This window comes from Emericellopsis cladophorae (genome assembly GCF_022114955.1).
Source record: "Emericellopsis cladophorae strain MUM 19.33 chromosome Unknown NODE_26_length_287487_cov_117_473679, whole genome shotgun sequence".
NCBI lineage: Eukaryota > Fungi > Ascomycota > Sordariomycetes > Hypocreales > Bionectriaceae > Emericellopsis > Emericellopsis cladophorae.
The window spans coordinates 36720-59803 of NW_026250951.1; the positions used below are offsets into that span (position 1 = coordinate 36720).

Consider the following 23084-nt stretch of genomic DNA (forward strand, 5'->3'; position numbering starts at 1 on the left):
CCCATTCCCTCAAACATGAGCCATCTTCTCGCCTATGCACCATTCGTTCTCGAGTCTGGAGACGCAGACGACCAAATGGCTGATCCCTTCAGCATCGTGGCCGGCGTCGCCGGTCTGAGCGACGTCTGTTGCCGACTGGTCTCGTATGTGCAAAGCCTGAAACAGGACGTGAGAACAATCTCCTCACAGCTAGCAGCGCTGACGGAGGAGATTGAAACGCTGCGGAAGTTGTGCCAGGCTGTGCAAGGGGCCATCCCAACTTCGACTTCTGTGTCCTTGCGGTCACACAGTACGCCCACAGCGGGCGATAAGCAAACTGCAAACGAGAAGCAACTCTTCCTGTGGTCTTTTGTCGATGGATGCGTCAATGAATGTCACCGCTTGGTGGAAAGGCTGCATGTGCTGCTCGTGCAAGTCTGTGGCGGAGACACCGGTGCCCCGGCCTCGCCAAGCGGTAAGCTGGCCAGGCTCAAGACAGTCTTTGCGAGAAGGTCTGTCGATGATGACTTGAACAGATTACACCGTGATCTGGGCATACAACATGGCACTTTGAATACTCTCCTCGCCCTTATCTCCGCGTAAGTACCTATAATGCACCACTAGCACATCCAACTCAAAAAGGCTCATCGAAACCCCTTGCTGACCGTCCGCCCTTGTCCCCTCTCTAGACAAGATGGAAGACTCGCACATATCGCCAACCTCGAGTCGATAGCCAACGTTGCCAACGATGTCCACTTTCTGAGGCGCAGAGTTGAATCCCAGACACTACTGGGCGGGACCACCAGTCCCCAAACCCCGAGTTCCCCAGGCAGCAGAGATGCTTTGGCTGCGTTGGAGCACCTGGACATCTGGTTCAACTCGATGCCCGCCGAGACGCCTCTTCGAGTCGCCAACCGATATTTTGATATCCCCCAGGCCGTGAGCAGCTACTACGTCGGCAGAGAAGATCTGCTACGTGAGTTACGAGACGTTTTCATCCAACCACCCGGACCGTTGCATAAGCAAAGACAACGAAGGTTCGTCGTCCATGGTATTGGGGGCTCTGGCAAGACACAGTTCTGCTGCAAGTTCGCGGAGGAGAACCGTGACAGCTTCTGGGGCGTCTTCTACATCGACGGTAGCTCAAAGGCACAGCTTGAGCAGACTCTTGGGCGGATAGGTCGACTTGCTGGGCTGGACAAGAGCACGGCCAACGAATCATCGATGAACGCAGCTCTGCATTGGCTGTCTGCGGAGCAGCGACGTTGGCTCCTTATCATCGACAATGCAGATGACCCCAGTATCCCTTTGGAGTCCTACTTCCCGAAAGGAAACCGAGGCCATATTTTAATCACGACTCGTGTTCCTGGTCACTCCATACATAACCAGAACGTTGATCTCCAGCCCTACAACTTCAGCTCACGGTTATTGTCTCCAGAAGAGGCTACAAACCTTCTCCTGCGGGCTGCTAGCCGGCCGTCTCCTTGGGACGTAACATGGCGAAAGATTGCTCATGCCATCACAGAGACCCTCGGGTACCTCTCACTCGCCATTTGTCTTGCAGGGGCAGCCATCCGAACTAATCTCTGCGATCTGAACAACTTTGACGAGTTTTATGATCTGAGCTGGCAGCAAGTCCAATACTCGAGCTACGCCCCTGACGACTCAGACCACAAATTCGAAGTCTGCGCCGTCCGCACCTGGGAGATGCTCTACCTCAAGCTAGAGACAGAGAACACGCAGCGCAGCCGCGACGCCACCCAACTTCTCAACGTGTTTGCCTTTCTGCATCGAGAGAATATCCCACGAGAGCTGTTGGAGCGGGCACTTGCAAACGCCGATTTGGAGACTGCGCAAGCCGAGAAGGATAATCAGCAAGCAGCGTTTGAGTCGCAACGACAGATTACCAGCTATTTCGACTGGCTATCGTCCAAGCAGCGAAGCCTTTTGATGTTCCTCTTCAGACCGCGAGGTCCAACCCCTTTTCCAGACGCCATACGATGGGGACGGATGCACGGGAACGCCAGAAAAGGTGTCTTGCGGGTCAAACAGGCTCTTTCAGAGCTCACACAACGGTCCCTCATCGATTACAATGAGATCAGCAAAAGCTACACCATGCATCCGATCGTTCACAAATGGGCTCGTATGCGACAGCGGTTGAGTCGACAGTCTCTGTGGGCAGACACGGCCGGTATGGTGTTGTCCGCATCCATCTTGCTTCCTCCACTCGGCCTAGAGGCGGAAGACGACACGTATCATCTGAGCCTACTTCCCCATGTCAAACACGTCCAAGCCTGTCGTGAAGCAATATCCGAGGAAATGGAAGCGAAACGTGCCCTGACCTGGAAATCGCGATTGCATTTTGGCGAGACCCTGTACGCGGAGAATTTGGTCATGTTTGGCAAGTTTAGTCTTGTCTATATGCGATCTGGTGGCTTCAACGAGGCGGAACGCCTACTGACCTTTGTGGTCGACACGCTCGTGCGTATGCTGGGTCCGCACAATAGTCGCACGAGGCGCGTAAGCCTAGCTCTGTCAGATGCGCACTGGCTGAACAGCAAACCGGAAGACGCTGCGGCATTGCAGGTCCGCCAGCTGACATTGTGCCAGAAGCACTTGGGCCCGCGGCATCCCGACACGCTGAGGGTCATGAGCAAGCTGGGACACACTCGCTGGCAACAAGGCCAACTCTCGGGCGCCCTCGAACTGCAGAGACAGGCGGTACAGGGTTTGAAAAGTTCTCTTGGTGAAACTCACCAAGATACATTGATAGCCATGGACCAACTCGGTCGGACCGTGATCAAATTCTACCGGAGAGCCGACATTGAAGAGGCCTACCAACTGCACCGTACGGCCATGGACGGGTTAAGGGCACTTCACGGCCCGGACCACGCTGGTGCTCTGGACGCACAGGAGAGCGTGAGTCGTACCGCTCTACTCCTTGGAGTCGACTACGCCGTCCAAGCTGAGCAGCTGATGGCCGAAGTTCTGCAGAGACGTCAGTCTCGGTACGGCAAGACAAACCCCATGACGCTGCTCGCCATGGTCAACATGGCCATTGCCAAGTGCGCCATTCAACAGCCCAAGGAAGCGGAAGATCTGATGCGGGAAGGCCTCCTCGTGGCGGAGAGCATGTACGGGATCAGCCATATTGCCACCGCTTGGGGGCGCTGCATTCTCGGGCTCACCCTCATCCAGCAGAAGCGATACAATGAGGCAGAGGCCGTCCTTGAGGAGGTCTCCGAGACGCAAAAGTCCATGGCCGCTCGTCGGGGCAACTTCCACCCGGACCGGTTGGGGACGCTCACCGAGCTGGCCCGGTGCTACTATCTCCATGGGAAGATGGAGGAGAGCATTGAGACCTGCGATGAGGCCATCAGGGGTCTACGGAGTATCAGCAAGCCAGGGGTCGAACACGCCCTCTCCGCGCAACTCAAAATGGCGCGGGCCACAATGTTACTTCACTTGGAGCAGGGCTCTTCTGGCGTGTTGTACACTCCTGCATTAGCGCCGCCTGTATTCCCCGCGATTAACTTCTGCCAGAGTGACTGAGGGTGGATTGTACGTGAGTCAAAGCATTACTGTGCCGGGAGCTTGACAGGGCACGGTTCTGGTCAGAGATTCATCGGCAGCTAGATTACTGAGTTAGCTGACGACCGGAATCCAGCGAAGGCACTAGAATATGCGACGCTGATGGCGGAGTTGAGCTTCGTGCTACTCAAAGAAAGGAGCTGTGATTGGCGATGACCGGCTTCCGCAAGGATATTCTTGCCGTAAGACGGCCGGGTTGGCCATATCCACCACTATTCTATTTGCAGTCGCGGCAGCGGCTAACTTACACGACACATTGAAACCTTGTGTATCTCGGAAGAGAAAAGTCAAAGCAGCGTTTGACCGAATTTTCGGACCATGGCATTGGGGTCGTAACGTCAACATGAGCTGGAGTTTCAACTCACTGCATGGCCAGGTAGGTAGTCCCTCAATATTGGAGCTTCGCACTTCTGCTAAGCCAGATGAGAACAGTATGAATACTCTGTAGGTGCCTCTCATGAGCTTCGCCTAACCACCATGGTCTTGCTACTGGGTCAAATAGTGTCAAGCCTGCCCTCCCTTTTGCAAGTCGTGGTGCTCTGCTGAGCTGACTAGCTCCTGTACCTATTATATTGTGCATATGGTTTGCTGTATGTGTAAGTTATGTCAAAGTTGTGTCTGTGGCCTTGAACTGTCTCTCATACTCCGAGGAGAGTCTTATGTTTCGGGTTTGGTAGCTCAGGGAAGAAGATCCGGCCCATGTGCTACCTCTAAGCAAGGAACGTCCGAGTTCATTTCAAGCCAGAAAAGCACATTGAATTTGTATAGCTATAGTTTCAACCCATGATCCAGTCGAGAAGTCTGTCTGCAATGTTCCAAGTCGCAAGATAGCCGCGCTGCCCTTCCTCCATATCACCAGCGCCATACATCAACGTCCAGAAAATCAAGACCTTGATGCCAGTACCCTCCAATGTGCACGGTAGCTCCATGTGGGAGAGATATCCCAGTTCCTCAGCATGGTTTCAACCGCCTCGGACCACGCCTTCTGAAAATAAAAAACGAGGCTCGCAAGTTGCTCCTGCGAAGGGATCATGCCATCCCACATCTCCGGCTTGTGCGCCTGGAAATTGGCATAACTCACCAGGAGACCATCTTCCTTCATCTTGACCAAGCAAAGCCACGGCAGGTTCCAGCTACGCAGCCTGCTCTCCGGATCGCTCACAACACGCGCGTGCGCCTCGGCGACCAACTCGCCGCTGAAGGGAAACGTGGGCGTCAAACCGCGCAACTCGCAGAAAAAACGGTGTGAAGTGACATAGTACCGCAAGGCAGCCTCCATGGGCTCTTGGAGAGCTCGTGCGTCGACCTCGCGTTCGGTGGACATGACGGTGCGCTCGAGCTGGCAGAGCTCCGTGAGGGTGTTGACGCGGTAAGATTCCAGAAGTCTGATCAAGTCTCGTGCCGCTTTCTGATATATAGGTTAGAAATGGATTTTGGATGGCAACGCCTCTCGTTGTCTTTCTGCCTGCGGTTTAGCAAGATCAGAGGGTCCTTACTGAGGGTCTCTCGGCTTCTCCTCCCGCTGGCAAGCCAATTGTCAATGACCGGTGCGAAGGCATATTGAGTGCTGTATGTTGATGTTGAAGATGACAAGAGTTGGTAAAGACAAGGGTGCTGGTGTTGAGATGGTCGAGGAAACTCTTAATGGAGCTGAAGATATGGTCAAGTGCTTGTGGTAGAAACCGCAGCCGAATTTAACCTTGAGCAGCTGGACTGAATCACATTAGAGACTTGATCTTACAAGGCTGAAATTGACCAGCAGAGATTTCAGATCGTCATTGATTTCATACATTGCTAGTGAATCTTGGGTAGTGCACAATCGTCGAAACCTGATCTCACTGTATTGGGGCCGTTTTTTTGGCCAACGGAAACTCGAACTTAGCCAAGCTAATCCGAGTCGAACTGGATTCATAGATCGACTCAGTCATGGTGGTGAGTGTACTTAGGTCTGTATGACCAGCCTGTCAGACATAGATCTTGGCTTCGGCATGCACGAGACAGGCTCAAGCTCGACGAGAACTCAAACATCCTGTAACAACCTGGATGCTGAAAAAGAATCAAATGCACAGGGGTGCCGTCATTTCCCCCCCAGTAGAACTCTTGATCAATGTCGACGGATTCGGTGAGACAGTGAGTGAGGGTTGTTGATAGATGGGGATGATTTGTTGGGTCTAGAACTTGATGCATGGGAGGGAGCCCTATGTTGGGGGTCATAAAATGCAGCGGAAACAATAGCTCTGAATGGGTCACGGAGATCATTCCTACCTGACTCTAGATTAGAAAGTTTCATGCTCACCGTCTGGCGTGGCACTGCTTCATCAGTAGACAGCGCAGATGGCCGCTCCAAGCATTGTGAATCTACCTCGAAGACCGGCTCGCCATCCACGCCCTCATCCTCGCAAATATCCCTTGGCCCTCCTTGATTCGAGGAAAGCTCAACCACACAATCATCACGACAAGAATCAAGGCAAGGATGATGGGCTGCAGCACCTTTACGCCCGCATGAGACGCGATGGCTCCGATGGCAAAGGGGAACACTGTACCGCCAGTACCCCCAAGAGCCATGGCGAACCCGATCGCGCTGACGTGAATATGTGGTGGTAAAAGCTTTGCCGTGACCATGACGGCCCCTGGAAAGAGAGGTCCCAAGAAGACGCCGAGAAAGGCCACGGCGATGGCGGAGGCGATAAAGTTGGGGACGAGCCAGAACAGGAGCTGCAGAGCCACGGAGAGGAGGAGATAGATGGTCACGCACAGCCGCTCGCCGAACCTCTCCGTGACGAAGCCCAGCCCGGCCCTGCCGACCGTCATGCCTGCCCAGAACCCCGTGCCGGAGATGCCAGATGCGTAGCGGGACGCCTTTCGAACGCGGAGCATAAAGGTGACGACCCAGCCTCCAAGGCCCACTACATCCTGTTAGCCACCCTACAATCCGAGTCTTGTCTTGAGACTGTGCACTTACCCTCCACGCCCATGTAGCAGAAGAAGAAGACGGCGCATAGCCATGTCACCTTGTTCTTGAGCGCAACGCGCGTCCCAGCGCCCCCCTGGCTGCTGTTCGCCCGCTCGTGCTGCTTCCGATAGACCTCGCCCGTCTTCCGCCAAAAGGTCACAGTGAGGCCAACCAGCTCGAGAACGGATATGCCAATCATGACGTAGTAAAAGGTATACCAGGGCAGACTTGCCGTGACGACCATGTTGGTCGCGATCAGAGGCGCAAACAGAGCGCCGACAGAGTATGTGGCGTGGAGGAAGCCCTGGATTGCGTTGGCCTTGTCCATCGCGCCAACCCAGGCGCAGAAGCATGCGTCCGTAAGTCCATTGCCAAAGCCGCTGATCATGTTGATGACGACGAGGACGGGCCAGGGAGGGTGCACTGCGAGGACGACGTAGGTGATAATGTGGCACAGGGGCGCGATGATGGCGATGCCTCGCTGCCCCAGAGTCATGTGGATACGCGCATTGGCAAATGCGGCGACGGAGTATCCGGCGAATGGTGTTAGGAAGATGAGTGATACGACTGTGTACGTCAGATCGTAATATTCTTCCAGCTGTGTCCGTTAGCTCCAAGATGGGTGACTATCGGTTGGTAAGACACACGTATGGAATCAGCGCCTACAATCATGTAAGCAATGGTCACACTACAGGAGAGAGACACTAGTGGCATACTCCGGTTGCTGCGTCGTTCATGCCGGCAATCATAAACGATATAAAGGCAAACGCGAGTCGTCCAATGTTGCCCCTTGGCTTGTTCCACCTTTCGACCTCGCCCTGCGCGTGAGGAGGCGATCCGTCGTCGGGTTGCATGTCACCGACGGGTGATGATGTTGCCGCCTCCTGGGGGACAATTCCATCGTGCTTATTGTGCGTCGAGGGGGGCCGCGCCAATTCAAGTTCAATGGCGGGCGCCTCTTGCGTGACTGTAGCTGTCGTCGACATGATGAGGGATGGATCGTGTTGGACAGCACGGCGCGCGGACAAGATGACTGAAAAATAGGTGGCAGATGAAATGAAATAATTCAAGAGCGAGAACAAGGGCCCCGTCGAAGACTTGGGAGTCATCAATCCCACCAGCTGGATGGAGCTTGGTGGAGTTTTCCGCAGCGGCGAACGCGGAGGCCCCGACTGGGGATCGGGGATCGGGGATCGGGTGTCGGCCCGGGGAATCTCACCCACGAGCATGGTAAGCCAGCACATCCCTTGCCAGTGGAAGGGCAGGCAGCACTTTAGAAGTAGGGCAATTGAAGTCGCACGGGTCCTTGACGTCTTGAGCGGTGGATTTAAGTGGTACAGAATGTAGTACATTACCACCGAGGAGCTCGGTGTAGAGATGGTGTTAGTACGGAGTATGATCTTGGGCTATTACCACTTTAGGCAATACTCTCAATTGGTGTGAAGGGCGGAGAAGTTAGAACAAGAGCCTCCTCGCCACAAGCTGAGTCAGGAGAACGGCGTTGACGTTGTTCGAGCCTGGCGTTCATTGTGTCTTTTGATATGATAATGCTCGCTAATGCAGAGGCCCTGCCGGGTGCCATGTCTAGCAATCGAGTGCCCACTGTTGGTGGTCGAAAAAGCTAGCTTAGGAAAAAATGTCTGGTCGAATTTTTAATAAACTCCTTGATGGAACATGTTTCAAGCTCCGAAGGAATGATGACACAGGAGCGCGCACTTCTAGTGCATTGGAGAAGTAGGGGGCCAAGTCTACCAGTCTATGGCCAGGTACGAGCCTATTGCATGTGCAGGGTAGGCTACGCGCTAATGTCCCGTCAACCCTGTTGTTGATTGAGGTGGAGCAACGAACGCCCAAAGCTGTTTGCTTGCGGGCCGGGAATTGAAACTGGCCGAGTCACTGTCGTAATAAGAAAACTTGCTGAGATTTCATGAAGTTTGGATATCAAAGATCACCGAGACAACAAGGGTAGGTAGCGAGTGGTGAAAAACAGAGTGAGTATAAGACTCAACTCCAGAAAAGCGATGGGAACCATCTACATGTTGATCGCCAGTGGCTTTCAGGTAACTCACACGACCCAGTCCCTCCATCTCATCTTATATATTCGAAATAAATTGTATAGGAGGGTAGTGCCTGTGATGACGGGTCCTTCCAGTCCTTTAGTGCCTCTTCTCTTCTAGCTGATGGCAAAAAGAGAGCAAGAGCCAGTCATCTCAAGCCATGACTTATTATGCAGCAACATAGCCTTCACAATACAAAAGGTTCCGTGCTCCAAAGTACTACATACAGTAACACCTGTAGTCTATGAAGTTGTTCCGCCAACCTATCGACCAGCCGAACCCTCCTTGGACGAGTCCGCAATGAACATCTCTGGTTTTTTTCACATATCCACACGCATACTGTCCGTCCTAACCACATTTATTCGCTCTCTACGTCAACAGGCACCCCTAGCCGCACGACTTGAGGCATTCAGTTCTGCAGCATGTGCTTCTGCCACGATTGCTATCCGAGGTGCGCTGCTTGCGGATGGGTATCCCCTGAGCCAGATGTCGACGCCTTATACTGGACATTCTGTCAACTCCGGTTGATGTACAGTCCAATACCATGCACGACGGTATTGGTCAGCCAATACGTCGAAACGACCTGCGCCGTGTGCAAGCACAGAAAGGGGGTGGAGCTGTGGCAAGAGCTGTTGAAAGAGGGACTCCCGGAAGAATGGCCAGCACAGATCAAAACCGAGATGGACGCGTGGATAACATCACAACCGGGACAGATCTCCGATGAAAATGTACAGGCAATCACCGCGAGGGCCTGGACATGGCTGAGCGAGCGGCAGAGGGAGAGAATAGAGGCGCAGGTTGGGAACATGCCAGACGGCGAAGAGGACCTGACAGAATCGGACTGGAGTTTCAGCGATCTTCTGCATGATGAGCAGGATGTAGTCATGGATTCAATCGAAGAGGTTGAACCTGAGGACATGGTACCTGCGGGATAAGGGAAGGACAAAAGTTCAGCAGCGATGGCAGGCCAATGTGTTCACAGCGCAGCGGAGACAATGAACAGCGATTGACAGGAAATAAAAGCGAATTGGCAAACCTACGGGAACAAAAAGTGCAACAATCCCTACAAGACCACCAAGCTCACGTTCAGCACGCCTTCTGACTTTCGCAGATCATCAATGACCTCGGCGCTCATCTGGCCATCCACACCAAGGATCATCAGCGCCTCATTTCCCTTGCCATTTTGCATCTCCATGGTGGCATCCAGGCTGGCGACCTGCATGAACCGAATGTTCACCCCATGACTACCCAACACCGTCCCCACGCCTCCAATCTTACCGGGCTGGTCGTAGTTGTGAAGGACAATGAGGGTGCCCTCGGGCGAGAAACTGGCGCTGAAGCGGTCGAGCTTGGAGATGTAGCCTCTCTGGTCCGATGTGAACCCCTCAATGATCTGCTCGCTCGAACAATGGCTCGAGTCATATGCTCGAAGCGTGACCAGATTCGCGTACAGCAGGTCCTTGGTGTCGTTGTTAAACGTCTCGTTGATAACAAGGCCCTTTTCCTTGGCGACGAGGGTGGCATTGACAATGTTAATGTGTGAATCACTAATATCCGCAACGAGCCCCTTGACGAGCGCCGCGTAAAGGGGCTTCGTGTTGGGCATGCCAGCCAGGTCGCCGTGGTAGGTGAGCTCAAATTTCCGTCCACCGAGCATGCCACCCCGCAAGCCGACAAAGTGTTGCGTATACAGCTTGCCCATCTTCTCGACCAACTGCACGGCAGGCTGCAGCTTGCCGTACTCCTCGGGGAGGATAATGGGCGCGTTGACGGCACTCGTGGGCAGTCCCCCCTGTAAGATGGCGAGGACCTGGTTGCATACGTCCAGCGAGACATTCTCCTGCGCCTCGACGGTGGAAGCGCCGAGATGAGGCGTGGCCACGACTTTGGGGTGGCTCGTCAGCCTCGCAGCCGCGGAATGCTGCTTGGGCGGCTCGGACGTGAACACGTCCAGCCCAGCGCCCCCGATCCAACCCTGCTCCAGCGCGTTCAGCAAAGCTTCCTCATTGTATACTCCGCCCCTCGCGACGTTGAGGACTCGCGCCGAGGGCTTCATTCTTCTCAACTCCTTCTCTCCGATGAGATCCATCGTCGTCGCAAGGAGAGGTGTGTGTATCGTCAAAAAGTCCACGACGGGCAGCATCGCGTCCAGGTCAGCCGCCAGCGCGACGCCTTCTTGCTTCGCCATATCCGGGCTCGCAAACGGATCGACCGCGACCACCTTCATGCCCAGCCCCTTGGCCATACGGGCGACGCGAATGCCGACTTTGCCCAAGCCGATGATGCCAAGGGTCTTGCGGCCCACCTCTATGCCGACGAGTTTGCTTCTCTCCCACTTGCCCAATTTCGAGCCACCATCTGCTTGACCAATGTTACGTGCCGTAGCGAGAAGCAGGGCGATGGTGTGTTCGGCAGCGGCGGCAATGTTGCCGCTGGGTGAGTTGACTACGATGACACCGCGCGAGGTCGCGGCGGGTACGTCGATATTGTCGACGCCAACGCCGGCTCGCGCGACGACCTTGAGGTTCTTTGCTGCGAGCAATACCTCGGCCGTCACTTTTGTCTCTGAGCGGATGATGAGGGCATGGTAGGAGGGGATCTGGGCGATGAGTTCCTCGGGGGTGAGGCTTGTGACGGTGATGTCAAAGTGTGGTGACAGTAAGGCGAGACCTTCTTGGGATAGTTTCTCCGGTACTAGAATGGTTGGACGCGACATCCTGAGCATGATATTCTACAGGTTAATTCTTGATCGCTTTCAGTTTGCAAAAGTAAAAGGGAAGAGAGTCTGCGCGATCGGGCAAAGTGGCACGACAATCAATGGCATGCTGCGTATGTGGTACGTGGGTGATCAAGGCGACACGAGGCCGCCTGGTCAAACAGGCACATAATGCCATTATCTAACCTGGACAACCCCCCACGTTGGAAAATGCTCAAAGGAGACATTCCCAAATACGCCGCACATGTTCTTCCCGATTTAAGGGTCTCGTCCCCTCTGCATGTATGTGAGTAGTATGCTCCCCACGCTCCGCTGCACTAGCTGCATAGCTTCCCCGCGGGGTTCACGCCAGGCTCAGGTATATCCTTGGTGTGGGGTGATGCTACGTAGTAGCTTCTTGAATCATTCATGGCAGCCTCCGTGGGGAAGCAGTGCGGCTATTCAGTCTTGCAGTGTGTGACGCTCCGGCCCACGCCCAGAAGCCACATGCTCCTGATGACGACCCACACCACGGGGATCCAGAAGTTGATGGCAGCGTACATGTCCCCCGTGAGCGACTCGCTGCCCACGACGGCCCAGTTCGCGGCCGCGTGAAACACGTCAAAGGCAAGGAAGCTCAGCAGGACGCCCGTGGCGACGAGCTCCGTGTCCCGCGCGTCGTGCAGCTTGTATCGCGCCAGGTACAGCAGCATGGGCTCGACGACGGCGCTAAAGGCCATGGCTGCGACGTAGAGATACAGAAGCTCCCGTGTCTGGGGGGTGTGCCATACCTGCAGGAAGCTGGCGGGTGGCGACGAGGGTGATGTTGTAAAGTACGGACCGGACGTGAGACCTGCGGGTGCCAAGGAGTGGAAATGGTGAGATGGGTCGACCAATATCAGAGGCAGTGCGATCCAAATGATGCCCGGCTACATGATCAGTGTGTCGCCGTGAGAGGACGGGACTCCATGCTTACCTCGATAATGAGGAACAGATACATGTACAATGCGGGAAACACGTCAGCTGCGGTGACGGTGGTCATTTTCTTGTTGGGAGCCATGGTGGCTGCTCTGAGAACAGCAGGAGTACCTATGGAGTATGTCCGTATAGAAATACGGAAATATGAAAAGCGAAGAACGTTTGCTTTCGGAAGATAAATACAATTCCACTAGACCCATTATAAATCAGGGACCTAGCTAGGGTCATGCAAGTCTCGTCTAGCACTTCTTGGCTGTTGACATTTTGATTATCTCGAGCAGGGGCACGATGAATGACGGCTCTATCAATCCGTTCACGATATTCGAAAAGGTTAATTCGCCGTCTCTGTAATTAGATGGGAACCAACACCTCGCGGACCTAGAAGTTCCGCGCCACAATTTCAATCCAGTAGCCATCAGGGTCCAGCAAAAAGGCAACATTCTTCATGCGTCCGTCCGTAAGCCTCTTCTTCCAGTTGCACTGCAGGTCCTCGAAGCGCTGGCACGCCTGCTCCAGATCGTCGACCGAGATGCCTTGCCAATTTGTCAGTATGCCATCGCGCCACAATGTCCGTCGTGTAACACTCACAGATATGTCCGAAACCCTGCGGCTCGTCGTTGCCGTTGTGGTACTTGAAGTCGGCCTCGTTCTCGGTGCCGTAATTCCAGGTCAGCTCGAGCAGACCCTCGCGCTCGGCGGTCTGGATGTCGCTGGGCGGCTCCGTGTGAGGGCCCTTGTTGCCCAAGTAGCCAAGGAAGTACAGGTTGAAGCCGGCCTCCTTGTTCTCCACTGTGCGGAAGAGCTGCATGCCGCAGATGTCCTTGTAGAACTTGAGCGACTTGGCGGCGTCCTTGACGCGGAGCATGGTGTGGTTCTGCAGTGTATGTCAGCAGCGCAATGTGGAGCGCCAGGGTGTGGGAAATCTGTCATACCATGCGGTACGTCCCGACGTCCGTCTCCTTGACATCACCAGTCTTTTGCCAGTCGTTCTGTCCGATAATCTCGACCCAGTAGCCATCGGGGTCCAGGGCAAAGGCAATGTTCCTCATCCTGCCGTCAGTGAGCTTCTTCTGAAACTTGTATCCCGCATCTTCGATGCGCTGGCAGGCGGCCTGGATGTTGTCGACACTGATGCATGTGTGGCCGAACCCACGGTGAGGCTCCTTGTTTCCATTGTTGACCTGGAAGTTGTCGTCGTTCTCGGTGCCGTAGTTGTGCGTGAGCTCGATGACGCCCTCGCGGTCCATGGGAGCAGCGCCCTGCGAGCGCGCTGTAGGGCCGTCATAGGCGAGGAAGTAAAGGTCAAACTTGTTGTCCGGGAACTCGAGCTTTTTGATGACGGACATGCCCAGGAGCTCGTAGAATTTGACTATGCCAGGTCAGATATGCAGCTCGCGAGCCACGGGCACGCTCATGGAGGGTGGTTATCAAGGTGCGCATACCCGACGCCTTTGGATCCTTGACGCGGATCCTATGGGGTTTGGTTAAGTCAGCCATTCCTGGGCAATGGACTCCTGGGTGGCTACATACATGGTGTGGTTGAACTTGTAATTGTTGGTGTTTGTTTCCGCCATGGTGGCTAGACGTTGGACCTGCTGCCCTGCATCGCGTGAGCTTTGTTGGTCTCACGATTGTCGCGTGTCACGTACTCGTAAAGAATTGGTTCGTTTGCTTGGGAAATGAAAGAAATCCTTGTACAGCTTGCACTCTTCTTACGGCTTGTCGGAAACTCATTGATTGAATTGTGTGTTGAGGCTCACTTTGCTAACGCGCGCGTAGGCTCAAAGCATCGTCCCGTTTACGTCAACGGGTGCCCCGCTCCCTCCCCGCTGGACTCGCGGAGAGTCGGAGGCTATGGACTTTGTGAAGAAAAATGAGCGTGGACTGATTGTCTATACCTGGGAGATCATCACAGCCCTGCCTCCGTAGTGCCAATTGCTTCCTCAGGTCAGCATTGGGGTAAGACCACGCATAATGAGGCGTTCAGATTGAGCATGAACGCCCAGCTTTGAGTCAGGGCATCGACATTGAAAGCAACGAACGACCTCCTCAGCTCCGGGCCCGTAATCCCACGCTATCAGTAGTGGATATGTCTTTTCTTGGCGTTGGCATCCGCGCCTGACTGCATTGTACACCTTTTACCAAACAAGACGACGCTGTCTCTGCGCCAGGCTCAAATGGGTGCCTTTTGTTTGAAGCACCACTTGCAGTGCTGTGCATGCAACCCTCAATCTCATATGTTTGTAAGCGCCCATTGTGTCAAGAGGCACATGGTTTCACCAGACGGATTGAGGAGAAACGTTCGTCAATGGCCGCAGACGGGTAAGCACAGGCTTGGCCCCGCTCTCTGATTAGCCAGACGATACTCCGCACCAGCCGGAAGCACACACCACGGGCAGCTGACCCCGCCGCACCTGCTAATTGCGGCGGCCGTACTAGCCCACCAAGCCCGGGGCCTCTCGCTGTTCACCGGGGTGGCCAGACCAGCCCAGCCCAGACTGGACCCGCTTCGGGCTGGCTCAGACACCGGGGCCACTCGACTTTTCCCATCTTTTCTCTCGCCTTCTCCTCTGTCTCTTCTTCACCACCACCGCTACAATTCTGTCAATCGATCCGTCCGCCAACATCAACGCCAGTTCCAAGCTCGCTAAAGCTCTTTCGTCTACCGCACGAGACTCGAAGCTCTTCGCTCTCCCGAAAATCGACACTCCATTTCCCCGAAACCCCCCCATCCAACCATCAGCAATGGCGCCCATGATGAATTACAGTAGTAATTTAAGTAATTACGGCGAGGACGCTGTCCAAAAGGTCAACGTCCTTGCCTCCGCCTACATCGTCGACGCCTCTCTCGCCTCGCTCAAGGGCCTCCACTACTGCACTACCGGGGCCGCAGGGGCCGAGTGGTATTCCTGAGGTCCCTTCCTCAGGACTACCCTCCCCCCCAACAAGCCCCCCCCTCGCCGCATTAACCTCGTCCAACGACGTCGCCCTGTTCCCCAAGAAGAGGAGGAGCAGCTCCGGGCGCAGCCGGCGAGGGGGGGCAGCACTGTCGATTAGGGAAGAATGTGAGAGATTCTTCTGCGAGTCCATGAAGACGGCCTTTCTTGGTGAGAGGGAGACGTCCAAGTATGGCTCCAGCTACTCGGGTGCTTATAACAACAACACAACTTCACTACTGCCGACGCCGCCGCCCGACGACACCTTCCCGGCCTCGTTTCGCCGCGGGAGCGATGTCGCCGTCCGTCCGAGCACCAACAAGGGTTTCTACGTTGATGCTTGGATGGAGGTCTGGGACTTTGCTGGCGGCGCCAGCTTCCGCGCGTTCGTCGCCGACAATGGCCGCGAACGGACACTGTTCGTATTCTTTGACTCGGAAGGCGCTATGGCCAGGGATCTGAAGAAAGGGTGAGTCTCCTGCTGAATGGATTGCCCCCCAAAACACTGCTGACGCTTGACAGATTGATGGCTCTGATTGAGCTGAGTGACGGCCCTCTTGACTGCTCCCATATCGTCACTTGTCTTGACCGCCGCATTCCTGGCCACGACGCCGTGGAGCTGACCAAGAGCCTGCAGTGGGTTGGCTTCGAGATGACCACTCTCGACCACTGGGCAGGCGACTTTGACGTGACCAGCCGCGACTGGCTGTTCATGGGTATGGAAGTGTAGGATGTCGCGGAGAGGAACTTTTTACTTTTTCACGTATGCTGGCGTCCCGACGGATCTGTACTGCTATACCACTCATGGTCGTACGGAGTCTGATATTGCGTTCTTCCTATTCTTTCCATCCGGCGCCTTTGAAAATATCTCTAGTGCGTTTTGCAGCCCTTCACACCCCGTCTATAGTATCTCTTCATTCAAAACCATTCAACCAATTTTGTACCATTATTCCACCTCTTGCTCCCGTCATAAGTCGCCCTCGTATTGTCTGACCACGAGGCCTTTTTCTTGGAGATAGTCTTTGACTTGGCTCACAGTGTACTCTCCTCGGTGGAACATGCCGGCTCCGAGTGCGGCGTCGGTCCTGGTCTTGTTGAAGACCTCCTCAAAGTGCGCAGGGATACCGGCACCGCTCGACGCGATCACGGGGATCTCAATGGCGCTCTTGACCTGCTCAATGAGCTCGAGGTCAAACCCACTGTTGGTCCCGTCCTTGTCGATGCAGTTCAGCAAGATCTCGCCTGCACCCATGGCCTCGACGGCTTGCACAAGCTCGACCACGTCCATGTCCCGTGTCTCACGGCCACCCTTGATCGTGCAGGCGTACCAGCAGTAGTTCTCGCCCTTGGGTCCCGGGAACTTGGTCTCGATGGTGGCATGACGGGTCGCGTCGCGGCCGTTGGGCACGTAGACCCTCTTGGGGTCGATGCTGACCACGACAGCCTGGTTGCCGTAGGCGCGCGAGATTTGCTCAATGGCCGTGTTCCCAAAGAGCTTCTTGCCCAGGGAGTAGTATTCCTCCGCGGCCAGCACGGCGTCGGATCCGATCGAGACCTTGTCCGCTCCAGACTTGAAGTACATTGTCGCAATTTCGAGCGCGGACACCTTGGTGCCGTCGGTATCGACCGTATCGCGGATACCGCCACCAACGGTTAGAGGCACAAACACCGTCTTGGATGTCTGGCGAAGGATCTCGAGCATGGGCAGATCAGCAAGGGGACAGTCCCTGAACGAGGTGATGTTGAGAAACGTCACTTCATCTGCGCCAGCCTCGTAGTACTTCTTGGCCATCTCGACTGGCTTTCCCAGGTTGCGGACGTCGCGGTCGTCGCCCTTTTCACGAACATCGTACTGGTCGCCCTTTGTGACGACGAGATCGCCCTGGTCGTTGGTTCGCACGTCCAGGCACGCGATGACCCGGCGCGTCAGGCCGTCCTTGAACTCGCTTGTGGGTGCAGGCGCTGCGGCTCCGAGGTTCTTGGCCCCCTCGCCCGTCAGAAATGCGCGAAGGGTACGGAGGCCGGCCACGCCCGACTTCTCCGGGTGGAATTGCGTCGCATAGATGTTGCCCTTTGCGACGGCACCGACAAAAGTCTCCCCTCCATAGGTGCCGGTGGCCACGGACCAACCTTGGCTCTCGAGTTCGCCCTTCTTGTACGCCTCGCGATAGGTGTGGACGTAGTAGTACTTGGAATCGGGGCGCAGGTCGTAGAGGCTGCCGCCGCCAGTGTTGGCACTGTTCCAGCCAATGTGAGGTACAGCCTTGTCGGTGGCGTCGAATCTGCCGAGCGAGGACTTGATCACTCCTAGCCCAGGCACCTCGGGGTCCTCTGACGATCCTTCAAACAGGGCCTGTATACCAACGCAGATGCCCATGAATGGCTTGCCCGACTCGATGTGGGCTTTGATGGCAGGAAGGAAACCAGCTTGCGCGAGCTGGGACATGCAGTGACCGAAGTGACCGACGCCGGGGAGAATCAATTTCTGAACATGTCAGCCATACGCTCCAGTCTCGTCTGGTATTGAGAACACGTACCTCGGCCCTGGGCACATCTTCTGGCGTCTTGATCCAGTCCACCTCGTAGCCGAGCTTCTCGATGGCATTGACCAAGCTACGGACGTTGCCGGCGACGTAGTCGAGCAAGTGAACGGTCGGCATCTTGTCGAGTAGTCTGGTGTGTTCGGTTTGGGAAATCTGGCCTCCTTTCACCCAATATGACAAGATATACGCATCGCCAGTGAGTCAACAAGTCTGCTTCGCGCCGATCAAGGTTCACTGGAGAGTCACAGTCACTGGACTTCTTTCCACGGCGGGGCATTCGCTGTCGAAAGTCACCAATGCCCCGCCTAACCCCTGCGTGTCTCTAATCTGCCGCCTCTGACCGCCTTTGGGTTTTCCGAAAGAGGACATGGACCTGGTTCTCAGCTTTTTGATCGGAGTCGCGTCATCTTTCCTGTTCACCGCGTCGTGGGCTTGGACGGCACTTGCTCAATGTTGCCATCACTGTTACGTGTACGCTATCGTCTCATGAGAAGCCAGAATGGATGATATCGCCATCGATCCGGCTCTCGTAGGCGTGGCAGACGACCCTTTGACCGCCGTCGGCATCGAAGACGAAGAACAGGACGAGTGGGAATATGAGTACTCAACAACCGAGGTCGAGACCTACTACCTCACTGTGGATCTCTCTTATCCCGAGTTCAAGGCTGCACCCCTGAAGGATACTTTTGCCAGCCGTGGCCGCCACAGAAAATGGGAGAAACCACCCAATGACCCGTCGAACATGCGCGGGCCAGGCGCTCACGCGCACCGAGCGAACGATCACGACGACGATGACGAGGCGGATGTCGAGCAAGAAGACGAGCTCGATCCCGATATCGACCCTGAATTACAACACCCGGAAGACGATGTTACCAGGCAGGCCGAGCAGGAGGGCCTGGACTCGGACCAGGCAGAGGAGATCCAAGTCCTGGATCTCCATTCCAAGCGTCCAATGTTCTCATACCGGGGGAGAGTTTTTGAGGGACGGTGGTCCGAGATGATTGGCACAGACATGGTCTTCGCACAGCACGAGGGCTCGGCGGAACTGCCGACGTTACGCAATCTGCCAGGGGACGTTGACCTTCTCGCGGCCAGTTCGTCACGGATCACCACCAAGGAGAAGATGCTCGTGCCCAAGTCCGGCACAGTGGACACCCTTGCGCCCATCAAGAAGGAATGGAACATCAACATCCCCATTGGCCGGGGCAAGACCACGGAGCGCATCCAGCAGGCCAACTTTCTCGAGCGAATGATCGCCCTCAAGATCCAAAAGGGCCACACCGACCAGGTCACCGTGTACGCCAAGGACGGCGAGGGCAAGCAGTTCCGTGACGACCGCGATCCCGACTACCGCCCGCGGCGGAAGAAGCAGATTACGGACCCGGAGAACTACTACGTCGAGAGCACCACGGGCCGCCTGAAGAAGAAGAGGAAGAAGACGACGACGGGCCGGCCGCCTGGCAGGCCGAGGTGGAAGCATATAGAGGGCAGTCAAAGAGCGGAGTTGGCGGCGGCGCCTCCGTTGTCCACGCCCACGCCCGTACATTGGGAGGATTTGACCAGCGGTCAGCGTGATGCGGGGAGGGAGGGGGAGAGTGGTGAGGAAGAGGATGAAGACGAAGAGGAGTCTGATCATGATACCCCAATGGCGAATGCCTGATGAATGGAAGTGCTTTGTATGTACTACGTTCTTGTTGACATTTCCTGGTCCCAGCCAGTGAGTGGACATGATACCTTCCGTGTAACTTAGCTTACACACATGGCCTACCCTGTACAAAAGAACAGTACGTGTAGATGTATGCACACATTGACTCTGACTGTACGGTAGCTCATGCGCGTGATCGTATCACGAGTTGCGTGTCTCCTCGCCACGAATTGGTCCATATCTGCGGCAGCATTGTGGTTTTCTCAATGGAGCCACGGAAGATCCCACCCAGGCTACATATCAAAGACCCAGACACATCCCATCCAACCAACTGACTCAGGGTCGAGAACGTTTGCGATCTGTTGAATCAGCCCCTGTCACCAGCGTCGAAATATTGAAAACCCAGCAGAAATATCAATAGCCCGGTGTTCTGCTCTGTGCGTGGTCTACAATGCACGCACCTCGATAGGCACGATTCGAGAACGATTTGGTAATCAGTCCGATTGACACAACTTTGTTGACCTGGATCAACTCTTCCAGGAACCACAACGCAGAAGCTTAATTGAAGGCTCACTGGACACCCGCGCATACCTGTGAATGTGCGTGTTTTCATCACGTCTCGCCTAGATAAATTCCCAGGCTCCAGTTCCAGGGCCCTGATGTGGTGCGCGGGGTCAGGACAGGCAGGGGTTTCTCCAAGGCCCAAAAGCCGCGTGCCGGTCTAGAGCAACTTGGCACTGTCTGCGGCCAAGGGGTCCTTCGTAAAGCGATTCTCTCCCCCACCAACCGCCGATAACGGCCCGGTGCGGCGTCGTCCATCGCATGGCAGATGCGCACGAAGCAAGGAAAGGCAGATCTCTAGTCCGTGGTCACGTAACGCCTCGAGGTAGCCATTGACTCGTAACGTGTGCAGCGAGAGGGGCGAGGACGGACAGACTGACAAGAGCACGAGGCGCCAAGCGCCCCATTGGGGCTTTCGGGGTGTCTGTCAATTCGTCGCCTTTGGGGGTTTGGCGGTCGGTGCTCTCTCCACTGTTCCCCTGCGTCCGGCCTCATGTGCTTATCGTTGGCTCTGATAAGTCCATTGCGCTCAATGGCCCCGCGACCTTAATGCACACAGTGTGTCCCCACATGGTGATGCTGGCAGTGCCGCACCAGCACTCGAAGCCTCTCTCCAATACTCCGGCGGCGTTTTGGTCGTCCTTGATTCTCTCCGCGCATCCTCCACCGCTTCAAGTCGGCTGCCTCCCCCCGGGTCCGAGTTTGATACTCTCTCTTCCCTATTCGTGTTTCTCTTCTTCTGCTCCCTATCGTTACACCGCACGGTCCGGGGATCCTTTCAAACGTCCATGTAGACGTTATGCGCTCCTAGCCGGACTATTGCGCTCACCTAAGCCACTCTCGTATCCCCCCTTCGCGAAAAAGTCGTTCCTGCTGTGCGCTTGCAAGATATCAAATCGGCAAAATCGGCTGCTCGATCTGGTTTCGGTTCCAGGTCTTCATCGAAGAAGGCTGTCGTCAGCTGTGACGAATCCATTTATCCCCGCGACGCTGCCAACGGGCACCTCGGGTCCCGACCAAAGTCTAAATCGTCACGAAACGTCCGAAGGTCCCAGACACCTCTGATTTGTCCACTTTTTGTCTGTGGGAAATCCTCGATCTTCCGTCGTCTTCACTTCGAAAAAGGCCCACGATGGCGGTGATCTGGGTTCGGCGGCTGATAATCCTTGTCACGCTCGTGACACTGGCCTCATTCACTGCATGGGCCGTGCCACGATACCTCGACCCCACCGAACCCGACGCAGAGAAGCGCGCACGCGACCGTCGCTGGGTGTCCAGCAGCCATTATTTCCTCGACCGGCAGGCCTGTCGATGGATCTCGCTGTGCGGGCTGCACCATCTTCGCAAGGACCCCGCAGCGCTGGATGACCTCGTCGACGGCTTCTGGGAGGAGAACGACAAGATCCGCGGCGAGTTGAAGAAGAGAGCGACGAATTGGGAAGATGACGAGCCCCCGAGGGCGGACAAGAAGCGGGACAGGCACGAGAGAAGACGAGTGGTCGAGGAGATCCCGGACTATGTCAACCAGTATGCGCCGCTAGTACATCTCTACTCGGGCGAGGAGTTCTGGCCGTCCGACATCAAGGAGCACGTCCAGCACATGACCGTCTACGTTGACGGCATGCCTCTCAATAAAACCGAAACACCATGGTCACTATCCAACCTGGACCAGTTGAACAAGCTCGGCGGGTCTGTTGTTCTGCGTAGCAACGATGACGTCGAGCAGCGGCCAGACTGGCTCCACAGCCATGACAGTATCCCTACGCCGTTTGAGGAAGACCCGAGCGTTGGCATTGCGCCGCCTCACAAGCACAAGAGCGGTGATCTGCCCATTGACCGTGAATCCACGACGTGGTACGATGTCGACAAGGCGCATCCGCTGAACCGCATATCCGACCCGCGCAAGACACCCCGTTCGCTTCCTTCGGACCTCCAGCAGGCCAAGCGCTTGACCACGCGCGGTCACAAGCCCGACGCTGATGGCTACTCGGCTGCTCCCGCCGTGCTCGTTGTCGTCGACAAGGGCTCCGGCGTCGTCGACGCATTCTGGTTCTTCTTTTACTCGTACAACCTCGGCCAGACCGTGCTAGGCGTCCGGTTCGGGAACCACGTCGGTGACTGGGAGCACTGCATGGTCCGTTTCGAAAACGGCGTGCCCAGGGGCATGTACTTTTCTGAGCACGAGGGCGGTCAGGCCTACGCGTGGGAGGCTATGGAAAAATCCAGCGATGGCCGACCCATCATCTACTCGGCCGTTGGATCGCATGCCATGTACCCGCTGCCCGGTCCTCATCCGTACATTATCCCCTTTGATCTGCTGCGGGATATTACAGATAAAGGCCCTCTCTGGGATCCAGCGCTAAACAGATACGCTTACCACTATGATTACACCCGCGAATCGTTCGACAGAAACCCGGACACCACACCTGAAGTTCCGCCTGAAGACGTCCTCCTGAATCAACAGACCGCCTTCCCTCACCACGAGTCAAGGTCTCTGGTGCCAGCCGCCGAGAACCCTTCTGCGCCAACATCTTGGTTCCATTTCTCTGGTCGTTGGGGCGACGAGGTCTACTCGCTGGCCGACATCAGGCAGTGGCGGTTGTTCGGACAGTATCATTACGTGACGGGGCCAGACGGGCCCAAGTTCAAGTCGTTGAACCGATCGACGCTCTGCCAGGCGGAGAAGTGTCGGATCGCGTACGAGCTTGACCCCAAGGGAACATGGTACTGAGATATGTTTTTTCCTTCCAATGGGGAAACTAGAGTTATGGCGTTTCCGATACACATGGCTTGGGACGGAGTGAGGCTGTTTTCCTGCGAATTTGTTTACTTTAGACGACGTGCGGCGGTGGTCGATACCCCCCCTGCAAACTATGACCAGCGCTATGAATTTATGTCATTGAGAATTTCATTCAAGACTTCTACATGTGTGAGAACTGCATACGAGTTGAGAAGATCCCATTGTACAGAAGTAGAGATCACTACAGTACACGCAACCTCGATCTGCTATCTATTAAATTGCCCAGCCAAAAGGATTGCCAACAAACTCCTATACGTATGTGTGGTATATCGCAACAAACGCCATGCCTTCTTCGATTCGTAGCCAACAGAAGCGAACCATGTACAGCAGTATCAAGCGATTCGAG

At 55.5% G+C, this 23084-nt stretch overlaps 11 protein-coding genes across 11 annotated transcripts; 5 read left to right on the forward strand and 6 right to left on the reverse strand.

Annotated features, from left to right (window-relative positions):
• Positions 1-15: 15 nt before the first annotated feature.
• On the forward strand, positions 16-3531 carry J7T54_003069 (uncharacterized protein; the record flags this gene model as incomplete). The annotated part of the gene is made up of 2 exons (XM_051506872.1): positions 16-578; positions 669-3531. The coding sequence occupies 2 exons, from the start codon at positions 16-18 to the stop codon at positions 3529-3531; spliced, it is 3426 nt and encodes a 1141-aa protein (XP_051361783.1).
• A 922-nt stretch (positions 3532-4453) lies between these two features.
• On the reverse strand, positions 4454-5362 carry J7T54_003070 (uncharacterized protein; the record flags this gene model as incomplete). Its single annotated transcript, XM_051506873.1, has 2 exons — positions 4454-4978; positions 5312-5362. The coding sequence occupies 2 exons, from the start codon at positions 5360-5362 to the stop codon at positions 4454-4456; spliced, it is 576 nt and encodes a 191-aa protein (XP_051361784.1).
• Positions 5363-5928: 566 nt separating this feature from the next.
• Positions 5929-7509, reverse strand: J7T54_003071 (Bypass of stop codon protein-like protein; the record flags this gene model as incomplete). Its single annotated transcript, XM_051506874.1, has 3 exons — positions 5929-6476; positions 6533-7121; positions 7240-7509. The coding sequence occupies 3 exons, from the start codon at positions 7507-7509 to the stop codon at positions 5929-5931; spliced, it is 1407 nt and encodes a 468-aa protein (XP_051361785.1).
• A 1751-nt stretch (positions 7510-9260) lies between these two features.
• On the forward strand, positions 9261-9515 carry J7T54_003072 (uncharacterized protein; the record flags this gene model as incomplete). Its single annotated transcript, XM_051506875.1, has 1 exon — positions 9261-9515. The coding sequence occupies one exon, from the start codon at positions 9261-9263 to the stop codon at positions 9513-9515; it is 255 nt and encodes an 84-aa protein (XP_051361786.1).
• Positions 9516-9643: 128 nt separating this feature from the next.
• On the reverse strand, positions 9644-11305 carry J7T54_003073 (d-3-phosphoglycerate dehydrogenase; the record flags this gene model as incomplete). Its single annotated transcript, XM_051506876.1, has 1 exon — positions 9644-11305. The coding sequence occupies one exon, from the start codon at positions 11303-11305 to the stop codon at positions 9644-9646; it is 1662 nt and encodes a 553-aa protein (XP_051361787.1).
• Positions 11306-11733: 428 nt separating this feature from the next.
• J7T54_003074 (uncharacterized protein) lies at positions 11734-12335 on the reverse strand (the record flags this gene model as incomplete). Its single annotated transcript, XM_051506878.1, has 2 exons — positions 11734-12204; positions 12252-12335. 2 exons carry the CDS (start codon positions 12333-12335, stop codon positions 11734-11736), a joined length of 555 nt encoding a protein of 184 aa, XP_051361788.1.
• Positions 12336-12631: 296 nt separating this feature from the next.
• On the reverse strand, positions 12632-13827 carry J7T54_003075 (uncharacterized protein; the record flags this gene model as incomplete). The annotated part of the gene is made up of 5 exons (XM_051506879.1): positions 12632-12786; positions 12842-13127; positions 13186-13622; positions 13696-13724; positions 13784-13827. 5 exons carry the CDS (start codon positions 13825-13827, stop codon positions 12632-12634), a joined length of 951 nt encoding a protein of 316 aa, XP_051361789.1.
• Positions 13828-14998: 1171 nt separating this feature from the next.
• Positions 14999-15919, forward strand: J7T54_003076 (uncharacterized protein; the record flags this gene model as incomplete). Its single annotated transcript, XM_051506880.1, has 3 exons — positions 14999-15156; positions 15203-15658; positions 15712-15919. 3 exons carry the CDS (start codon positions 14999-15001, stop codon positions 15917-15919), a joined length of 822 nt encoding a protein of 273 aa, XP_051361790.1.
• Positions 15920-16156: 237 nt separating this feature from the next.
• J7T54_003077 (Imidazole glycerol phosphate synthase hisHF-like protein) lies at positions 16157-17849 on the reverse strand (the record flags this gene model as incomplete). Its single annotated transcript, XM_051506881.1, has 2 exons — positions 16157-17674; positions 17727-17849. The coding sequence occupies 2 exons, from the start codon at positions 17847-17849 to the stop codon at positions 16157-16159; spliced, it is 1641 nt and encodes a 546-aa protein (XP_051361791.1).
• Positions 17850-18231: 382 nt separating this feature from the next.
• Positions 18232-19392, forward strand: J7T54_003078 (Pfam:TFIIIC subunit; the record flags this gene model as incomplete). Its single annotated transcript, XM_051506882.1, has 1 exon — positions 18232-19392. The coding sequence occupies one exon, from the start codon at positions 18232-18234 to the stop codon at positions 19390-19392; it is 1161 nt and encodes a 386-aa protein (XP_051361792.1).
• A 1678-nt stretch (positions 19393-21070) lies between these two features.
• J7T54_003079 (putative vacuolar protein sorting-associated protein-like protein) lies at positions 21071-22669 on the forward strand (the record flags this gene model as incomplete). The annotated part of the gene is made up of 1 exon (XM_051506883.1): positions 21071-22669. The coding sequence occupies one exon, from the start codon at positions 21071-21073 to the stop codon at positions 22667-22669; it is 1599 nt and encodes a 532-aa protein (XP_051361793.1).
• Positions 22670-23084: the final 415 nt, after the last annotated feature.